This window comes from Podarcis vaucheri (genome assembly GCF_965113315.1).
Source record: "Podarcis vaucheri genome assembly, chromosome: 14".
Lineage (NCBI taxonomy): Eukaryota > Metazoa > Chordata > Lepidosauria > Squamata > Lacertidae > Podarcis > Podarcis vaucheri.
In genome coordinates this window covers 7,712,105-7,734,390 of record NC_138752.1, presented here as the reverse complement: position 1 = coordinate 7,734,390, position 22,286 = coordinate 7,712,105, and the positions used below count along the sequence as shown (strand labels likewise).

The following is a 22,286-nucleotide window of genomic DNA, read 5'->3' as shown; positions in this document are numbered from 1 at the left end:
TCTTAAAAAATATCTGCACAGACTTCAAAATAACTTCCTTCCATTGGTTTAAGGTCATGGACTAGGATTCTACCCTGAGGTAGTGGGAACCCCAACAACTCTCGGTTGCCTTGTGGCTCACTTTAGCTAGGGCAGAAAAGTTGTTGCCTGTATTTTAAACAATTATAATTTAAATTTTACAAGCATAAATATATATGTAAATAAAATGCACACTGTCTAGAAGCAAGACATAGCAGCTGTTTGCCTAGAATTTCTAGTAATAAAAAAGGTAGTTTGACACACATGGGCAACCTGAATTTCTGTAGTATACGCCTCTTTTCTGACTTGGGGAGACTATCAAGTATTCCTACTGGAGCCCTGGGTTTGCACATCAACAAATGCAGGGTCCTCCACAAAGTGTAGTTTACCATCCTATCGGCTCTACACTACTGTCTTGTATCACTTGTGTGCAGAGGAAATTGCCACAGTTGGAACAACGGTTTGTCTTGCTTAAAGCTGGATGCCTGACAACAATGAGGTGTTTACCCTTACATCTCTACATAGAATTTTGTGTAAAAATAGCTTTGGTGTATTAAAAGCATTGCAACAATATACCTGCAATATAATTAGAAATGTGTTCTTTGGTACCTACCTGATAGTTTTACAATGAAATTGTGGGGTTGTTTTGGTTTGTTTGTTTGGTTTTTTTAAAATGGACACATCCCTTAACAAACAAAGAGAATGCAACTGGTTCAGGAAGCATTCGAATTTCTTATCTGAACTTGTATCCAGGTACTGAACTGGAAAAGTTCAAACAATTAAAAGAGCAAAATCACACTACTTTTAAAAACGAACTCATGTGACTCAATGCTGTTATGGTTGTACTTTCTGAGACCAGCTCTGGCTATGTTCCTCGCTGCTGGTGGGCACCCGGAATCCTATGTACATCTTTCACCTCCATGGTGTTGCCGTAGAAACAAAGAGCCGTATCCGAGAGCATCCTCATCACTGGTAAGAAGCAATGGCTGCCCTCCAGATCACTAACCGGCCACATAGGGCGGAAGAGATCATGGGCGAAGGTGTAAAGCCAGCAGGCTGCCCTCTTTTCCCAGTCTCTTCATTTTGCAAGCCATCATCCCACTAAAGTGTGTTTCTTCTAGCCAAGTCATAATCAGGTGAAGTTAAGTCTTTGGTTTCTTTGGGGCTTATAAATAACATTTTTTAAAAAGAGTTGAAGTATAAACCTGCTTTCTTGAAGTCCTGTTCAGTTATTTTTAAAGCTTTTCCACCGAAGATTAGTTTGTGGTCAATTCTTTACGCTTTGGTACAAGTGCTTGATGAAGAAGATGAATTGCCTGAACTGGAGCCGCCCTCCTCCTGCCACTTATCCAGGCTCCTCCGTCGTGCGTTCATGAAAAAGTTACTGACCGTGCTGAGCTCCAGACCCAACTGCTGTGAAATGGTGATTTGCAAATCTTTGGAAGGGCGCTTGTTTTCCTTGAATATTGCATGTAGAGTCCGGCGCTGGACGTCCGTAAAGACCAACCTGGGCTTCTTGGGGGTGTTACTTTTGTCCTTCCCATGCTCTTGCTCTTTCCGTTTGCAAGCTGAAATGAAAAAGAACACAACACTATGGCTTGAATTCTGTGCAAAATGTGGGGCTTGCAGCCAAATCACAAATGCATGTTTTGCTAGACAGGCACAGGGCCAGTACACAGAGAGTTCTTGAACTTCCTAGAGAGGACTCTCTATGTGGTCACTTCCCCTCCTCCTCTGGGCAGGAATTCTGTAACAAAAATATAATCCTTGATACTTCTCACCTGTACTGCATTTGCTGTCTGCACTGAAATGTAAGTACAGTGGTACCTCGAGTTACAAACACCTCGGGTTAAAAACATTTCAGGTTACAAACTCCGCTAACCTGGAAGAGTTACCTCGAGTTGAGAACTTTGCCCCAGGATGAGAACGGAAATCATGTGCTGCCGGTGCAGCGGCAGCAAGAGGCCCCATTAGCGAAAGCACGCCTCTAAATAAGAACAGTTTCAGGTTAAGAACGGACCTCTGGAATGAATTGAGTTCATAACTAGAGGTACCACTGTAAATCTTTTTTTGTTTATCTTACTAAAAACATGTGGTTCATTCTCTGCAATGGAGGTGAAGAAGGGGAGGTCAACAGACCACAAATAGAAGGCATAAAATTGTGTAATTGCCTTATTCCTAAGCTTTAGTAAATTGCAAAATGTATAACTGCTTTACTCTGCTCAAAAGGCTTCACAGCCCATTTACTTTCTTTATTTCTCCCACACATGTGGGATAGGAGGTTTAGATTTCTCAATCCCTGTCTCCCACAGTAAATGTCGGCAATGTGGTAACTGCTGACATGTGCAATAGTTCTTGATATTTTGGGATCAAAATTTGTTTCCCCCACCCCATAAAATTTATATATAGCTTGATTGTAAGGGGGGGAGGGACCCACAAGCAGTTTACCAAACTCCTGTGCTCCTGGTATCTATGGCCCAGCCTTAAGGCTGGTGGAAGATAAAAGCCGTAGGAGTTGTTCTCTGATGTTGTGGCTGAGTAGTTGGGGCCTGCTGTGCAGAGGGCAGATCAGGGAGGCCTTAGATCCACAACAGCTAAAGCTCTCCCTGCTATTCCTCAGAGATCTACCAGATTGGGGAGAAAAACCACAACAGCCCCAGGAGCTAGTATGGCAATTTGCCCTCCCAATGGAGTGAACTACAAAAGGGGGGGGAAGCACCCCACCCTCTGCCCTGGCTGCTGCAGGCTTGGCAGGAATAGGAAGTGGTCATGAAGTGTAGGGATGCGGGTGGCGCTGTGGGTTAAACCACAGAGCCCAGGACTTGCTGATCAGAAGGTTGGCGGTTTGGATCCCCACAACGCGGTGAGCTCCCGTTGCTCGGTCCCAGCTCCTGCCCACCTAGCAGTTCAAAAGCACATCAAAGTGCAAGTAGATCAATAGGTACTGCTCCAGCAGGAAGGTGAACGGTGTTTCCGTGTGCTGCTCTGGTTCGCCAGAAGTGGCTTAGTCATGCTGGCCACATGACCTGGAAACTGTACGCCGGCTCCCTCGGCCAATAAAGCGAGATGAGCGCCGCAACCCCAGAGTTGGCCACGACTGGACCTAATTGTCAGGAGTCCCTTTACCCCTTACCTTTATGAAGTGTAGACTCCCCATCCCCTCCCCATTCCACCCAGTCTCCATATGATTTCTGGGGCCAGGAATGATTTTTAGACAGCATAAATATGATAAACATGCTTAGCCAGCTGCTCCCATAATTTTGCATGATTGTTCCCTTTGGTGGTCACTAGGTGGTGGCCTTGTTCTCACTGATGAAGAATATTTAAGTAAAGTAGGAGCATTCAGCTCCACCTGATTGTACTGGCAGGCTCTGCTCCCGCAAACCCTGGCCCGGCCCAAGACATTTTGGCACCTGAGGTGAGAACACAAAATGCCACCCCACTTCCAGGGAAGAAGACGTGAATGGAGACCTACATCAGGGACAAGAGGGGTGTGAAGATCTACTTCAGGAGCAAGCGAGGGAGTCAAATCAACCTTTAAGTGTGACTAAAAGGCTGTTTCAAGGGTGGGTGCAAAAACCTGGAGACCCCCGGAGTGTGCCCCATCTCCCTGGGGTGGAAGGAGACCAGTAGCGCTGCTGTGGAGATGGCATTTGGGGAGAAGGCTGCCAATGAGGTGGCAGATCTGGTCTCCAAGGCGTGTGTTGTTGCTGTCCCTGCCAAAGCAGCATCTTCCTTGGAGGCCAGAGGATTCCTTATCATAAGTACAGATTCTAGACATGCAAAGTTTGTTCTCTTTAAAAACACTGTGAGGAACAAGTAAATATTTTTTTCTCTTCCTGCATTTTTGATCACGGCTTGATGCAGCTCCATATAGGAACCAAGCAGCTTGCATAATAATAATAATAATAATAATAATAATAATAATAATAAACAATTTTTTTATTTATAGCCCGCCCTTCCCGGTTCAAAATCCGGGCTCAGGGCAGCTAACAACAAATTTAAAACAGTTGTAAAAGCAGCATAAAACACAGTATAAAAACATGAATAACAATAAAATTCAAAGTTCAGAAATCAATTTAGGGGAAATCCATCTAATACGCATTAGATAATCACCAGGGCTAGCTGGCTGAATTGGTTCTACTTGGGCCAGTGAGGAGGCCAGGGAAGAATTAGCTGTGGGGTCTCAGAGCAGGTAATCTTCATAAAAGGGGAAGGGGAGGGAAGAGAAGGGAAACAAAAGATCAGGCTGAATTCAAATTAAAGGCCAGGCGGAATAGCTCTGTCTTACAGGCCTGACGGAAGGAGGTTAAATCCTGAAGGGCCCTAGTCTCCTGGGACAGAGCATTCCACCAGGTCGGAGCCACCACTGAAAAGGCCCTTCAGGCCCTTGCATGAATGGAGGAACAGCTTCAGTCGTCTATGGGGCATAAGAAAGTAAGAAGAGCTTGCTGGATCAGTCCAGGGGCCCACTGAGTCCAGCATCCTGTTTGCACAGTGGGAAGCCAGTATGCAGGAGCTGAGCACAAGGGCATGACCACTACTGGCCATGGAGGCAGAGCAGACTTTAGGATGCTTAGAGGGTTTTTGGGGGTTTTTTTTAGTACCGCTCCCCTCCCCATGGAAACCAGAGACAAAATCATGGTTTGGGAAATGGAGCAGAGCCAGTTATAGACAGCAGTGCATGAGCCACATATTGGGATAATGACATCTGTCAGGGGTTCAGAGACAGAGGCACAGGTGAGGGAGGAGACGGAGAGCGACGAGGAAGAATCCCAGGACAGTGAGGAAGAGGATGACAATGACTCGAGATCTTCCATGAGTCTCTCAAGTGAATCGGAGGATTCTCAGGAGGGGGCGCCCCTAGTCAGGACAAGGGGGGTCACAGGGGGGACCTGCCAGGAGCAGGGAAGCAGCAGGGAAACCCCGAGCGGGAGTGGGAGATCGGGGCCGGCTTCCCAGCAGGAACGAAGGGAAGAGAGGGGGGTTCCCAGTGTGACACACGGAGCGAAGCAGGAAAGAGACAGGGGAAGGAGATCTGGGGAGAACGTCCTGCCGGAAGAGGCGGAGAGTAGTACAGGGAGTAGTGTAAGTGTCAAAAGGAAGGTCAGGGGTAGCGAGCGCGCGCCAAGTTCAAATGTGGAGGCGCGCGGAAATGGAGAAAGCCCGGAGGAGGAGCCCAGCCCCAAAGCACGAAGGAGGGGGGAACAGGCATCTCAGGAATCCGCTTCAGGAGAGAGCAGGAGGGAAGGGACCCAGGGGGGCAGAAAGACCCTGCGGAAAAGGAAAGACAGGAAGCGGTGGTCTAGCACAAGCCTCTTAAGTTGGTGCAGGGGCGGGACTGATTCAGAGGGGACTTCAAATGTCTGACGTTACAGACTAGGGGCTGCGCGCCTCGGTTGTGGAACCAATAATGAACTGCAATAAACATCCTTGTATATAAGAAGAGCTCGGCGTTGGTCTTTTGTGAGCTGAGACCTGAGGCAGCCTCTGACAACATCCATCTACAATTGCAAATCTACAGCTATCTTTTCACCTTCATTTAGGGTGTTTGGGGTCAAATTTTGAGCCAAAATACATCAGTTTCATGTATATTTCACCCACCTGTTTGCACAAAGCAGTCAAGGTAATCAATAAACCAAATGTATGACAGCACTAGCAGCCTCCTATCTAGCATTGCTTGGGAATTATTAGAAACCCAAAAAATTCTGCGCAACCTTGAAATCAGTGGTCAGAATCAGTGCACTTTTGAAAGATTCAGTCTGCCTTCTTGATTCGAAATGGTGTCTTATCCAGACATAGACAAAAACATGGTCCTTGATGTCAGGAACCAGCATGCAAAATTTTGGTTGCAACGTCTCAAGTGCTTAGAGAATAAACAGCTTTGCATGAAAGGCTCTGGCTTCCTGTGCTAGCTCCTGTCGTCCACTAGATGGAACACGCTCTCTGCATAAAAGGAGGAGCACAGCCAAACAAAAGAGGGAAAGTGAGGCATCTGCTCAATGTGACTCATCTATTCCCATTTCAGTAGATGTTGGAGGTGTCAGAACAGCAATATTCTAGCAGCCCTCTGCATATCATCATCATCATCATCATCATCATCATCATCATCATCATCATTATAACGCCATTCATCTGAGCATCACAGGGTGGTTTACACTACAAAAACACAAAAATACATAACATAATAACAAACTAAACAATAAAAAACCCACAGTTTAAAAGGCCACATACATACAAACAGATGTAAAGAGTAATGGCATGTGCCTCTTTTTCTCTAGTGAAGTGTGCAGAATGAGGCCAACTTAGTGCCAGAAGTAGGAAATGCTAAACCAGGGGTCAGCAAACCTTTTCAGCAGGGGGCCGGTCCACTGTCCCTAAGACATTGTGGGGGGCCAGACTATATTTTTTTTTTGGGGGGGGGGGGAGATGAACGAATTCCTATGCCCGACAAATAACCCAGAGATGCGTTTTAAATAAAAGCACACATTCTACTCATGTAAAAACACACTGATTCCCGGACCGTCCGCGGGACGGATTGAGAAAGTGATTGGGCTCGATCTGGCCCTTGGGCCTTAGTTTGCCTACCCATGTGCTAAACGAATCATTTCCTCGTAATAGCTGCTGGCAAAGTTGCCTTCTCTGAGCTCTGTTCTGAAACACCGGCAATGTGGCAAGCGGAAAATAGGCAAACAATTTAATGGAATCGAAACTTCTGCCAAAAGGTAATGGAGCTGGTGGCATACTCTACCAGGTAAGAGGAAGTAGAAATACTGACAATGTCACTACAATCTGCCTCTTTTGGTTGAACCGAGATAAACGACTGACCCCCATCAGTAACTCTAAATGGTTACTGATGCACTGAGGGAGGAGCATAAAAGTTCCTCTTTTCAACAACAACAACAAAGGCTCAAATATTTTGAGTTGACCTGATTTCAAGCTTGATGAAATGAAAACTTAGTCATGTGGTGCAGATTCAAGGTTAGAGATGTTGCACCTGAACCGTTGCTGAGCATTGCTAGGTATTCTGGAACACCTTTGAAGAAACCACGGATGGTGGCAGTAGAGATCATTTTCTTCCCAGAATTCCTGCTTCCTCCCACAATGGCCAATCACCTGTTTTCTTTCCATTTTGGGGACCAACTCTCTCCCCTGCTTCCTCCATGCACCTGTGTGTCACTTACAATATTTGACCATGTGTAGATCTGCTTCTGGTGGCACTGTGGGTAAAACCTCGGCGGCTAGGGCTTGCCGATCACATGGTCGGCGGTTCGAATCCCCGCGGCGGGGTGAGCTTCCGTCGTTCGGTCTCAGCTCCTGCCCACCTAGCAGTTCGAAAGCACTCTTAAGTGCAAGCAGATAAATAGGGACCGCTTTCTAGCGGGAAGGTAAACGGCGTTTCCGTGTGCTGCGCTGGTGCAGGCTTGCCAGAGCAGCTTCGTCACGCTGGCCACGTGACCGGAAGTGTCTCCGGACAGCGCTGGCCCCCGGCCTCTTAAGTGAGATGGGCGCACAACCCTAGAGTCAGACACGACTGGCCCGTACGGGCAGGGGTACCTTTACCTTTACCTTTAGATCTGCTTCTGGTCTGAAACAGCCTCTCTCTTTGCAGAATAAAACATGGTGAGGGCCTGGGTAAGCACGCACGTGCACACACACACACACACACACCCCTGGGTGACCTGGAGACATGCTGTGCCTCTGGGCTGAAGGCAGTCCATCATAATCCCTCACCCTGTTCTCCCAGTAGCCAGCCAGGGGAGCACTTGGTATCATCCATTTTTACTTATTAAATCTGTATACTGCCCTTCACCAATAGATCTCAAGGCGGTTCACAGCATAAAAATACAAGGTAAAAACACAAAATACGTAACAATAACAATAACAATAACCTCCCCCCACAGTCCTCTTCCCCACTTGCCATTCCCAGCAACAGGTTTTCAGAGGTCAAGCATAGCCATATGCGCATCGCAGACTCTGGCAAATGCAAGGTGGAGAAGGAACATTTTGGATCGTTGCCTGGAATGAAGGTGTGCCTGAGCCCCCTCATTTCCCCAACAAAGTAAGAAACGGTGAGACACATGGCATTTGGCCGCAAGCAACGCATCTGGCAGCAGTTTCCAAAGTGGTCTTTTGGGGAGTCACATGCAACCGAGGAGCCTCTTTGGGGGTCCTTTTGCAGCCTGGTGGGAGCAGAAGTGTCTCTTTTCACCACCACTCAGAATTTGGAGGTTTGGGTTTTATTTGCCACTGATGCTTATCTAAGTTCCGAATTAGGGCCCCGGTGACTTGTTCCCACTACTGGGCAACAACCGTCCAACCTCACTTGTAGACAAACATTAACAAAGAATAAATGAGCCCAAGGAGAGGAGGTTATAAATCAACCAGCCACAAGGACGCTGCCAAAAAGCAACTGCAGAGTCCCTTCTGGCATCAGCGCAGTTGCCATTAAGGCATCGAAGGAGGCCTGCATGTGGTTTTCTAAGGAGTGGGTGATGATAGGAGGAAGTGTTGGGTAAAATACCCCTCCTCCTCTCCCCACAAACCAAAAAGGTCTTTAACGAACTGAAAATTATCAGCACATGTCTAATATCAGCAGGGGGGGGGATGTGCCATACAGTTGGTGTCTCTGCGCTAAAGACCCCACTCTTGTAGCAGCTGCAGGAGGGCCTCTTCAGTGATGGCCTCATGACCTGAAGGGCAGCCCCACACAGAGTGTATTGTACTATTGCAGTGCCTGAATCACTCTGGTCAAGCTGTCTTAATGTCAGGCGGCAGTGAATCCAACTTCCACGGCAGGTCGCCAGGAATGGATAAGACAAGGAAAAGTTCTTACCAACTGCTTTTTATTGAATATTCACAGAGAGAGGCTTGGAAATGCAGCCTCTTGGAATAATGGCATTGCCCCGAGTGAGTCTCCACCCCCTCCCTCTCTCCCTTCATGTGTCATCACTGCGGGTGCTGAGATGCACCCTCTGCCTCTGAGGTCTCTGCTCTCCTACTTTCAATGCTTGCCAGGTTCTGGGAAGGAGTGGGGGGTCTGGAATGCTTTCTAAAGACACTGCGTCCCATCAGCTGTCCCCCCTCTGGTGCTTATTCCTCCTCCTCTCCCATTATTTCTCAACCTTTCCCTTCATCTTCCTCTGACAAGTGACCTCCCTCAAACCCCTGCTGTAATTCTGAACTGTCTTCTTCTTCTTCTCTGGAAGGGTCAAGCTGTTAGATTTCTGTTATGCCACTGTGCAGTTTTTGGAGTCACATGACTCTGTTTACATTCCAGACTGTTGGAAGTCTCACGGGAGACAGATGTTGATTTACTGATTTCCTGTTTCTTTCTTCCAGTTTTTCACTGGCTCTCACAGAGAGCAGATGCATGTTCTTTCTGTCCTGCATAGTTAGAAATAAACGTAGCGATGTAGCACATATTTTCAGCTCCTTCTGCTGCTGTTTGGATACTCTGCGTAATGGGAGTGTGCCTGAAGCCTCATTAAAAGCTTAGGTCATTAATCACTGTCAGAGCAGAGCCTCGATGGATTCTGAAGTATGACGTGGAGGAGAGCCATTTCAGCTCGGTCATACGCAAGCTCCGACACAGGCTGGGGAGGCAGTCTCCACCATTCCTCCTCTTCCCAGTCCCTGACACTTAACCCAAGAATGGTAATACCTGGTGCATTAGCTAGAACAACGGTTGTCAGTTTGCTATGCCAAGTTTAAGGTTCTGCAGTTAGAATACTGAACTCTAAACAACTTGGGGCTGAGCATTGGGACCAGAAGATACTCTGCAGCACCCCACAGCTCTGTTGTCCTAGAATGATAGAACTGTAGAGTTGGAAGGGACCCTGCGGGCCATCCCTGCTACGCAGGAATCCTGCCCGCAGCAGCCACCCAATGCCACTCTCTGAAACTGCATCCATAAGTAAAAGCAGAATCACAGAAGGATGGCACCTTGGACTGCCATCCCACAGAATCAGGGTACCATGATCAGCAGTATTCAACGCCACTGAGAGGTCAAGCAACAGTGACATGGCTTCACTCCCCACCTGCCTCTCCCGGTAAAGGTCATCCATGAGGGTAACTGGGGCTATGTGAGATGAGCTGGCTATGTGCCCTACAAGATGCTCCAGAATCCCACACAAAGTGGCATGTATCCCCCTCACCGTCACTGGATAAGACAAAGGGGAACAGCATTCGTTAAAAGTAGAAAGTTGGAAACAAACTGATGCTGGGGTTAAAAAGCCTCATGGGTCCATCAAAATCTGAAGGCATGGAAGAGATCCAGTCCCTCTTTCTGTTCTGCCAATAGGTGCCTACAGCCAGGCACTCAGGTGAAGAAGTATTTGGAGTGACATTTTCCTTTCCTTATTTCTTAATGTACCCCAAAGGGCTGGAGTAAGTATGTGGTGCTGGTGAGGAGGCTAGTAACTTGTGGGTACCCACTCTTCATACAGTGGTACCTCAGGTTAAGTACTTAATTCGTTTCAGAGGTCCATTCTTAACCTGAAACTGTTCTTAATCTGAAGCACCACTTTAGCTAATGGGGCCTCCTGCTGCTGCCACGCCGCCAGAGCACGATTTCTGTTCTCATCCTGAAGCAAAGTTCTTAACCTGAGGTACTATTTCTGGGTTAGTGGAGTCTGTAATCTGAAGCGTATGTAACCTGAAGCGTCTGTAACCTGAGGTACTGCTGTACAATAAAATCCCTGTACTGCATAAGGGCAGCAGTCTCCCGCAGACATTCTGCTACAGAGCTTAAGCAGAAGGCAATGTTGCACCTGACTGAAATCGTTGGTTGGCGCAGACAATCAAATTAATTATGCAATAATAACAGGATCCACTGCACCACATTACAGTTTCATCCTAGGTCATAAAACGTATTTATGGTACATGTCTGATGATCAGTGATTCCATCCAGTGTCCCCAAGCTTTGATTGCAGCTTTTTTTATTATTATTCTTGCTGGGTTGATGCCAGATAATCTGCCAGGAAAAAGTGACTTTGGGGGAGAGAGTGTATTTGGAGGAAAGCATGCGGAAATGACAGAGAGGAGGGACAATGTACCCCACCCTTCCTAAGCCCCCTCACAATTCACCTGAGGGTGCGGCAGACCAGCCCCTTTATATTGCAGCAGATTCTTGGCCAGTCTAGTTGAAGAAGACCAGGGAACGGGCGCTGGCTGAGAGACCCTGGAAGCAGAGGCACCGTGCAAGTCAGAGGAGGTACAAAGAGTCCCAGCTGGCCGAATGCAGTCTTGGCATCTCCTCCTTGCATCACCATGGCACAGAGTGGGGCAAGGCAGGGAGCCTCCCCCATTCCCGCACCCCTTCCTCCTGGAAGCAGCACAAGACCGGCTCTTGGCAGCAAAAGTGAATTCTGCTATCATTTTCGAGAGCGGTGATTGATTGTTGCCTTTAACGTATTGCTTTAATTACCTGTCCAAGGCTGGGAATATTTCAAGCTGCAGTGGCGTTCATTTCCTAACTTGTTACTAAAATACAAATGTCAGCACAAGCCTTCTCCATAGGCCAGCGATGGAACAGGCTGGTGACGCCCATCTCTCTCTTTCCCCAAAGGCTGCCTTAGAATATTGTCAGAGCCTTGGTGTGAACCCCAAAATGGCTGAAGGGGAACCTGGGTCCTCATTTGACCTCTTGCTCATTGAGGGGATATTACACAGTGCTGAAAGATATTCTGAACTTTCCAAATGAGGGCAGAAGCCCAAAGAAATGGTTCAAGATAAAAATTGGGCAGATAGAAGGCTGTGGTGTGCTGTAGCAAAAATGTGTGCTGGCTTAGAGATGCTCTAAAACATCAAGTTGGAGAGGAGAACACACAGGAGACAATCGGGATTTCCCCAGACATGTGTGGAAACCTGCATTTCTCTCTAATGACACCACACCATAAAACAACAAATGCAAAAGAGGCATTTAAAGTGGATTAAAGGCCACGACTGGACCTAATGGTCAGGGGTCCCTTTACCTTTACTAAAGGGCTCCTCAGGCAAGAGTGACAAATCCACTTTTTAAAAAAGCCCTGGACCTTTTTGTAGTTGGGAAAGGATGGACAACAGCATTGAAAAGCATGAGGTGAATTAGTGGCTAGCAGGAAGGTGTGTCAGCAGCCCACAGGCAAATTAGGATGAATGCTCTCTGCCATATAACCATCCAGTAAAAAAATCTGAACAAATGCTCAATAAAGATGGCCTAGCCTCCACATAAGCTGTGGGCCAGCAAAATGCTGAAAATCGCCCTATTTAGACAGGCCCTCGCAAGATTATTTTTTATCTAAAGCATTCAATATCTATTAATGTTTTTTATTATGTTTCGCAAATACTTGTAAACTTATTTTGTTCCAGTTTATATGTTGTAAGCCACGTAGCTATACTCTAAGAAAGAGTGAATAATTTTCAAATAAATGAAATAAGCCACTCAGAACAAATGTTCAGTAGGTTGTCCGAAGGGGTCCAGAATCCACCTGGTTTGAACTTCAGCTGAGAAATGGAGCCTAAAATACCTTTTGAGCCTTTTTGGTGGCATCTGTGCCATATGTGGCCTAGATTAATGCAGGAAAGAAACCTAAATGTCAAGCTTTACATTTGCATAACAGGCTAACTGGAGGAACTGCTTTGAGGGTCATGTGTGAAGTTAGCGCTGTAAGACAGTGTTAAAGAGGATTCCCTGTTTAGGGAAGTTTTTAATGTGTGATGTTTTATTGTATTTTTAATTTTCTGTTCGGAGCTGCCCTGAGTGGCTGGGGAAACACAGCCAGATGGGCAGAGTATAAGTAATAATTTATTATTATTATTATTATTATTATTATTATTATTATTATTATTATTCCCTCTCAGATTCATTCCAATGCAGAAACTAGTTCTGCAGGTTTCCTTTGCTTTCCATGTGATGATGTGGAAAAACTGGACCTTGGCCCGATAAATTTCAATGACCAGCCCTAAATGTGCATTTTGATTATGGTGACCCACTGGATAATGCTAGTGTTGAGCATCTCCCTTCCTTGCTTTCATGCCCAGACAAGTTTCTAAACGCTCTTTAATTTTCAATTTTTTAAAAAATCCATCAAAGAACGGTCCCTTATCCTCACAAATGCTCACATGGCTAAGGAAGACGACACTGACTTGGAACAGCGCATCGCCCCCCCAGTTCTTGATTCAAGGGCATTTTCCTTTGGGGCTGAGATTAATGGCCAAGCTGCTGAAGTCACCTCCTCTAGTCCATTTCTCATGTTCCATAGTTATGTGGGATTAGCAGAAGCTGCTACAGCAGGAAATTAGAAAACCAGAGCAGGCTTTTCAGCAAAGCAGGCCAGCTCCCGCACCCACCTCAATTATCCTGCCAGGTGGTTTACTACCAGACCCTGCCCAGGCTGCTGGTTTTACCCTTCATTCTTCATTGCCTATGAGGAGCGCCAACTCTGTGCAGTACCACTGGTAGTAACAGGCGCCCCATTCTGTTGCCCTCTCTGTGCTTGCCACCACCCATGTATAGGGCACTGAGGGCATATGGGGCTCAGAGTCCCCACTACCTTACAGTGGCCTCCTTAGGAGTAGGAAAACAGCCAGCTGAATTCCAAGTCTCCTGCTTGGCAACCCCAGCCCATCTCCCCTTGTGCTTTCGCAGGTGCTTGGACCACCACCAGTAGCATAACTCCAATGGTCCAAGCAATGGGTCAGGGAACAATCAGCCCAGGACAGCCCAGAAATCCAGTTCAGCAGTTTTGAACAGAGTATAGGAAACAGAGAAATGTGGAGATACGGTGAGCATGTAAATCAAAGTATATTTAAAAAACTAAAAAACCTATGCCAGAATCCTGGTCTTCTCATCCTACACTAGGCCAATAGCAGAATGTACTTGCCTACCTTGGCAGTTCCAGGATGAGCAGCCCAAGAGGGAGGAAGGTGGTGGGAACCATCCTAAATTAAAGGCTATGCAGCAGCCACCCCTTTGCTCCCCAGTGCCCCCAAACCTATAAAAACATTACAGTCATATCTCGGGTTGAAGTAGCTTTGGGTTGAGCGTTTTCGGGTTTCGCTCTGTGGTGACCCGGAAGTCACGGAATGCGTTACTTCCAGGTTTCGCCGCTCGCGCATGTGCAGATGCTCAAAATGACATCATGCACATGCACAGAAGCGACAAATCGTGACGCACAGACACGCAAACACAGGTTGCATTCTGCTCTGGATGCGAACGGGGCTCTGGAACGGATCCCGTTCGCATCCAGAGGTACCACTGTATTCAGAATTGTGGTTTACCCAACCCACTAAGTAACAGCAACGATTAATTGCCCATTTATTCAAAGTCCAATTAAAATCATTTCGTTTAATTAATTGAACAAAACTGATGGACTTTATTGAGAGACACCAGCCAGCTTTTCAAAGTCTGATACTCATTTACACCTCCAGCCCTCCCTTGGCATCACCTCTTAGCCCAGTGCACACCCCACTCAGTGTTGCAGATCAAGGCTCCTGTCAGAAAAGGGGCTGAGGGGTTGTTCTACAGCAAGGCGTGGGGAACCGGCGACCCTCCAGAAGGTGCTGGACTGCAACCACCTCTGACCACTGGCATTGCAGAGGTGAGGTCAGACCCCAAATGGCAGCAGGTGGAAGTGGAGATGAGTAGTCAGTTAGCATTTCCATTGGAAAGGCTAAATTCTTGTCACCGTGATTTCCTTGTGACAAGGAGTTCCATAGTTCAGTGTTCCCCGAGCTAAGTACAGACATTGGGCTCTGGAGGGATGGTGACACAGCCTCCTCATTTAAGACCAGAATTTGCTGATCCAGAGGATCTAAGTAGGAAAGTCCATATTTTACTTTCCCCCTCTCCATGCCTCTCAATGTGTTTTTATTAGTCCACTGTGATTTCCCCCCTCTCCTTCTCCTCTCACATGTGAGCTATACTCTACTCAGATGGGCGGTGTATAATTATAATTATAATAATAATAATAATAATAATAATTATTATTATTATTATTATTATTACTACTACTACTACTACTCCGCCACCCATTGCCAGTTTATTTCGCATCTCCTCTCCTTTCCCCTCACATTCCCTTCCTCCTCCTGCAACAACTCTCCTCTCTCTATCTCCTTTCCTTCATCCCAGGTGAAAATAGGAAGCTTTTCTCTCTTCATCTTAATTCCTCCAGCACTGGGCCTTTTTCCAGCGGAAGACGAAGACCAGGGGTCAGCAAACTTTTCCAGCAGGGGGCTAGTCCACTGTCCCTCAGACCTTGTGGGGGGGCCGGACTATATTTTGGAAAAGAAAGAACCAATTCCTATGTCCCACAAATAACCCAGAGATGCATTTTAAATAAAAGGGCACATTCTACTCATGTAAAAACACGCTGATTCCCGGACCATCCGTGGGCCGGATTGAGAAGGCGATTGGGCCTTAGTTTGCCTACCCATGATGAAGAGGACCTTCTCCACCTGAACGACCTGCCCCCTATACTCAGCCCGTGCTGGCACCTGTGCAGTAGAAAGGCTAGGCAGCCAGCCAGGTGGATTTAGGTGCATCCCTGCAGTGAGTCAGGGGTGCCAACTTGAATAAAATATTGAGGACCCAGGTAAGCCCCACCCTACATAACTGATCACATGACCTGGTGCATGCACACCATTTTAAGGTCAATGCCCATTAACTGGGGGGGGGGCAAATATAATAATGATGATGATAATAATAATAATAATAATAATAATAATAATAATAATAATAATAATTTATTATTTATACCCCACCCATCTGGCTGGGTTTCCCCAGCCACTCTGGGCGGCTTCCAACAAAACACTAAAATACAACCACCTATTAAACATTAAAAGCTTCCCTGAACAGGGTTGCCTTCAGATGTCTTCTAAAAGTTTGGTAGTTATTTTTCCCACATCTGGTGGGAGGGCGTTCCACGAGGCGGGAGCCACTACCGAGAAGGCCCTCTGCCTGGTTCCCTGTAGCTTTGCTTCTCGCAGTGAGGGAACCTCCAGAAGGCCCTCGGCGCTGGACCTCAGTGTCCGGCAGAACGATGGAGGTGGAGACGCTCCTTCAGGGAGGGACCTCGGCCCCTAGAAGCTGGCTCCTAGGCACTTAGTCAAGCCATTGATTTACCTAGCTCAGCATGGGCAGTGAGTGGTTTCCTGGCGGGGTTATCTGGCAGCCCAGACTGACACTTGGACCTTGTGCCTGCGAAGCAGATGCTCTGTCACTGAGCAGGCAGGGAGCCCTGAAACCCAGCTGAAGGAGGCGAGGGCAGAGGCCCTGGAAAAACCCACCCTTGGTTTGCTGCGGAAGCTTCTGCAATTCCTGGCTTGAGTGGAAGTCGGAGCAGAACCAGCGGAAAGCCGCGGCAGGATTTCGCCTTTCTCTGAAGAAGCTGCCTGGGGGAGGGGGAGGGGCGCGTTCAACGTCACCGGGGAAATACTGCCAGGAACAAAAACGCAAAGCCGCACCCTCGCACCCAATCCAGGTTTCTTTTATAGCGCACCGGAAAGAAATAGACCCCTTTTAGTGCAATTGTCTGGAAAGATCAAGAGGAGACACGAATTTAAATGCTTGCGAAATGCGCAGATAGGATCCTCGGTCTTTATTCCTATTTCAAGGATTCCGCCCCATTCGCTGCCCAGTGAAACTTTTCCAGGGAAGAAGAAGAAGGAGGAGGAGGAGGAGGAGGAGGAGGAGAAGGAGAAGAAGAAGAAGAAGAAGAAGAAGAAGAAGAAGAAGAAGAAGAAGAAACCCCGACGTTCTTGCTCGCTCTCTCCACCCCATCCCCCAAGGGACCCTTTCTTGTTGTGCCCCCCTCCTAGTCAGTTGGGGTCCGCCATTTCTTCCTTTCGGTTTGCCAGGCTCTCTCCGGCAAAGGGCAACTTGGCCAAACTTTTCATCACCTGCCCGGCCCAGCCCCCCTCCCTGGGCCTTTCTCCGGGCAGTTAAGCCACAGCTAAGCCTAGGAGATGGCGGGCTGGGAGACGTTGGATGGGCGCTGGAAGCCGCCTGCTTGTCATTCTGGGCCAGCTGGGCTGCCTGGCAGGGCGCTGAGAGCAGCTTGGAGGGGGGGGTTGCGGGGGGGGAGAGAGACCTCGGCAGATGCCACGTGCTTCGGACCACTGGAAAAAGCCGAGAGGTGGAAATGAGGGAAGCGAAGGGGCGAGTTGTTGCTGCTGCTGCTGCTGCGGGATCTTAATCGGCCCGATAATTCTTCCCTTAAATGCCGGAGAGCGAGTTATAATCCGGAGGCGAAATTTAATTTGCATTGCCTGGAGTAATTTACGACGTTTCGAACTGATGTTCATACATCAATATCAATCGGCGCAGATTTTTGCCACTTAGGAAGATCATCTCGCCTTTAAAACCTGCACAAAATAAAATCGATCGTGGGTGCATTTGCCGCAGATTGCTTGGCTTGGCTCTCTGCTCGAAGCCAGGAAAAGCGGCGGCGGGGCGCGGGGGCGCGGGAAGGCGGTCCAGAACCTGCCCGGCCCTCCCCGAGGAGCCACCGGGGAGGAAGGAGAAAGCCTTCCTCGAAGACAGACCTCTGGGCCGCCGGCACCGCGGGGAAGCCGCCTCGGACGCCGCAGGCACCGTCTCTGCTGCGTCTCGGGGGTGTCACCGCCTCGTGGCCACAATCCGCCCTGGAGCTGCCCGGGGCTTGTGGAGCAAAAATGGCCAAGCAGGGAGCTTCAGGCTACTCACTCGCCGTCCGTTCCCCGCAGAAATGATGAGGGAAGAAGCGGGGTAGGAAATCCCGTAGACTTATACAGCCTCGGCTGTAACATATAGGATGCACTCATAATTATTATATAATAAAATGTAACAAAAAATTACGAAGTGTATTTCATAACTGCATTACAAAAATACATGCAACCTTCCAGTTCCAGCCACGAGGATTGCTTTGCGCGCGCACCGACTTCCCTCTCGAGGAAAGGGCGTGTCGAGTGATTCCGAGATCAAGGGTTGTTTCCTTCCAGTATCGATCTATGCAAATCCCCTCCCAATAATCGAAGGGGAATCTCTTCTCTCTCCGCCCAGCCGCCCTCCCCACGGAAGCAGCCTCTTGGCAGCAGGAGAGCCGTCCAAAGTGCCTCCAGCCGGGCACTCAGGAAAGGCAGGAGGACTGAGCCGTGGCTGATGCGCACGCTTTGCGCAACTTTTGCCGCATCCTTCCACGACTTTTCCGGCAAGCGCTGTTCTTGCTTGTGAGCCTCGACGGCTCGGGTCTCCTCAGCGGCTTGGACTTCCCCCAGCCAAAGGGTTATTTCGCCAGCCTCAGTTTTGCGGGCTGTTGAAAGCTTTTGCCGGGTTGCAGGCTGCAGGCCGAGCCCGGAGGGAAACAAGAGCTGTCTTCCAGGGCGAGAAGCCAGCGCCTCCAAAAGCCAGGAACTTCCTCGGCTCTTCCAGGCGCCGCTGCTCTGAAGCGCACAGGCGCCACCTGCGCGGGACCTGCGCGCTCCTCCTCCGCCGCGCCAGGCCAGCCTTTCACCAGGGAGTTCAGCCCGCACAGCTCGCCTCGTTTCTCTTTCCATCCACGCAGCCGAGAGACCCTGCAGAGAGAGAGCCAGCTGTGCCCAACGCCTCTCCTGCGTCACAGAGACCTGCCGGGTCAAGGAGGCGGAAGAAGCCCCTTCCCAGGCCAGCCTTTCGCCTGACCCTCCTCGCCCTCGGAGGTGCCAGCTAGGGAAGCTCCCGACTTTGGCTTCTGGAAAATTTTGTGGGCAAACCGTTGGCTATTACTGTATTTGCTGAAAAGCAAAGCAAAAGAACACGCCTAAAGCAAGAGGCGGGCGGGAGGTCCAAATATCAACACAGCAACGAGCTCTGTTTGCAAGGAATGGTGCACTGAACGCGATCCAAAGGGACCTGCAGCCACCACCTTGGACATTAATCCGGACAGACTGGAAGACACCCAGCGGCGCACGCGTGTAAGAGGAGGCCTCCACGCGAGAAGGAGCAGGGCAGCAGGAGGACCAAGGACGTTTAGGTGAAAACGCCAGAGCTGCAGCCACCGGCCGCCGCCTCTTGCAGTGGCCACACGTGTGTGTGTGTGTGTGTGTGTGTGTGTGTGTGTGTGTCTGCCGCAGCCCCTTGGCACAACCGTGCGACTCCGGACGCGAGGAGAGCGCGTGGAAAACGCTTTCGGCTGGAGGGGGGGGGGGCTTTCCACGTGGCCCCGATTCCTGCCCCATCCTAACGCGCCACAAAGCGCTGTAGGCCAGCTCTGCGCCTCGGAAGACCAGCCGGATCCGCGGCCAGGGAGCGACAAGACAAAAAGGCCGCGCGGAGAGGTCCCTCCCCTCGCTCCTGAAGGCACCGCAACGACACTACACACCCCTCTCCCCCAGTGGCCACCCACCCACCCACTCCATCCTCAATCTTCGGGCTGGTGGGCCTTTGTTTGGGAACGGTGCAGGGGGCGTTTTGGCCGAGCTGGCCGAAGGGGAACAAAGCCGAGAGAGCCCCTTGCGTGTGCAGTCCCCCACCTCGCCTCGGCCCGCTGCTGCCTCCCTCCCACCCCATCCCCACCGCTCACCTGCCAGCCTGAGCGCGGACATCCTCTGGAATTCGGGCTCCTGTAGCCACTTCCACATCCTGCGGAAAGTCTCTCTGCCGGACTTGAGCTTGCTCCAGGGCTTGGGGTTCCTCAGCAGGTCCGAGAGCGTCCCCTGGGAGCGGCAGAGGACGCGCTGGGCGAAGATGGCTTGCGGGATGCTGTAGCGCTTGAGCTCGGTGGTGATCCTCTGGGCGACTTCTTTGGTGTTGATCTCCTCCATCTGCCCCGAGCCGCTCCCGCCGCCGTTGACCTGCCCGGAGGCCGCCGCCGCTCCCGGATGGGCTTCCCGGGGCCCGGCACCCAGGATCTGCCCGTGGCCCGGCGCGCTCAGGTGGGCGTGGGGGTGGTGCGGGATCCCGTGGAGAGGCCCCATGCCGGGAGCCGAGGTCGGCGTCAGGTGCTGCTCGCCGTGCCTGGCCAGCAGCGCAGGGTGATGCGCTTCGTAGCCGTTGGGGGGGGGCAGCATCTTCTCGGCGGCGGCGGCGGCTCCCGGGTGAGCGTAGTGGGGGAGCCCTTGCTGGGAGCCGTGCAGCCCGCCCAGGCCGGAGCCGGAGAGCGGAGAGAGGCGCTGCCCCATGCCGGGGACGTCTTTGGCGTGGTAGGGCGAGTACAGGTTGTTCATGGAGGCGGCCAGGCTCCTTTCGTCCCGCATGAGGGTGAAGCTCCCGCTCACGTTGCCCGACAGCCGCTGGTGAGGATGATGAGGGTGCTGAGACGGGTGGTGGGGGTGGTGGGGGTGATGGTGATGGTGGGGGAATTTGTCCGCGACGGTGGAGATGGGCGGCAGCGGCTGCAGGGGCGTCAGGGTGGTGTAGGTGCTGCTCATGCTCAGGCCAGGCGGGGTCTCGCAAGCCATGGTGATGGTGGGGTGCAGAGGGCCGCCCAAAGGGTGCTCCGCGCCGCTCCGGTGGTGCGCGTAGTCCCCTCCGTCCAGGAGGGCGGCCATGCCCAGCGGGCGAGCGCCGTGGGCCAAGGGGTTGCTCTGGCCGCCGCCGCCGCCGCGGGGGTGGGCGCTCCGGAGCAGGTCGGGGCCCGGCTCATGGCTCACCCCGTGGAGGTCGCCCAGAGTCTCCATCGCCAGTTGGGTGTTCATGGTTGCCGCGTGGGCGGGCGGGCGGCGCGCACATCTATCTGGTTTGGGGTGGCCCGCGAGGCACAGAAAAAGCGCTTCCCTTTGCCGGCTCGCCTGCAACGCCGGCACCTTCCCTGCCCCCGAGGCCGCTCCGAAGCTCGCTCGCTCGCTGGCTCGCCCGGCCTGGGATGTTGCTGGCTAGAATTTGGGATTTATTCCAGGAGGGAGACGCGGCTGGGGAGAGGGCTTCCTTTGGTGTTGGGAATGAGCCCCCGGCAGATGCCTCCCCGCCGGTCTCCCTAGAACAGCCTCAGCCGCGCCGCCAGTCGGGCTCCGTGCGCCTCCCTCGCCATCGCCAGCTCTCCCGCTTACTGTTTCAGAGGCTTTGGTGACGGGCTCCGCGGTTGCAGCTGCCGGGGTTGGGAGAAAGCGGACATGCGCGCTGGGGACTCACGCAGCGCCTCCCCCTTCTCTCCCTCTCTCCGCCCCCCCCCACCCCGCCACCTGCGCGCGCGCCAGGACCCACACACTCACACGTGCCTGCTGCTGGCGCGCGCGCAAGACCGGCTAGCCCAGCTCACTCTGGGCTGCTGCGCGCTCGCGGAGTGTCAGGCACTGACCAAGAATGTGTGTCGGGGTGTGTCCATGGAGGAGGACCCCCGGAAAGGCCGGCCCTTATTCTCCCCCCGCCCGCCCCAGGCTTGGGACTGTCCCCGAACTTCCCGCGGGTCGTGGCTCATCTTGCCCTGAGCTCCACAAGAAGGCGGCGTCTCCCTCCGGCGCCGCTGGGTGCTCCATCCCCTCGGCGACTTCGCGCTTCCAGCAGAGAAGCTGCGCGCAGCTGCGGGCGGCGGATGGGAAGACCCCCTCGCGGGTTTTTCACGCCTGGAGAGCGCCGGTTCGGAGCGGGTCGCAGTCTCCGCTGTTGCCGGCCGAGCAGGAGCGCCGAAGAACCAAGAGTGGGCGGGGACGAAGGCAGACGAAGCCGGGAAGAGGGAGTCAGAGGCGCCCCCTGGTCCCTCCTTCGCCTTCAAGAAGGCTGCCATCCCGTGCCACACATTTACCTGGGAGGAGGTCCCCCTAGAAGTCAGTAGGCGTGGGAAGGGTAGATTTCTTTGGCAACCCTTTTATCTAGCACCGTATTGCCAACACTGACTGGCAGCAGCGGCTGTCCAGAGGTTCAGGCAGGGTCCAGGGGGCCGCCGCGGGAGATTCCGGCGAGAATTGTACCTGGGACGCACAGCAGGCGCTCCTCCCGCTGAGCCACCATGGGCGTAGCCAGGATTTATTTTAGGGGGGCAGGCTTTATGTTAAGGGGGAGCAAAGCCGAGTTATCTGCGACGCAATTGGTCAGTTAGATAAATATTTTTATATATTTGCTTGATTTAGGGGGGCGGCTGCCCCTTGCACTCCCCTGGCTACGCCTTCAGGCTGGTGTCCCTCCTCTCTCTGGCATCTCCTTCCAAAGAGTGCGGGGGTACCTGCCGCCCCTCCCCTGCTTTATTTTCACAACAACCCCATGGGGTCGGCTTGGGACTGCAACAGGCTCACAAGCGTCCAGACATCCCCTCCTCCATCTCACGGGGGCGGCTTGTGGTTGGTCTCTGCCCCTTTCTGTCACTAGAAAGAGCCCTGAAAAGAAGTCATCGAAGCTT

The 22,286-nt window shown here is 51.2% G+C and overlaps 1 protein-coding gene across 1 annotated transcript; it reads right to left on the bottom strand.

The window, feature by feature from the left end:
- Positions 1-499: 499 nt before the first annotated feature.
- On the bottom strand, positions 500-21,009 carry ONECUT1 (one cut homeobox 1). Its single transcript, XM_082198642.1, has 2 exons — positions 19,539-21,009; positions 500-1,586 (listed from the first exon to the last, which is right to left on the bottom strand). Exons 1-2 carry the CDS (start codon positions 20,650-20,652, stop codon positions 1,294-1,296), a joined length of 1,407 nt encoding a protein of 468 aa, XP_082054768.1. The 5' UTR covers positions 20,653-21,009; the 3' UTR covers positions 500-1,293.
- Positions 21,010-22,286: the final 1,277 nt, after the last annotated feature.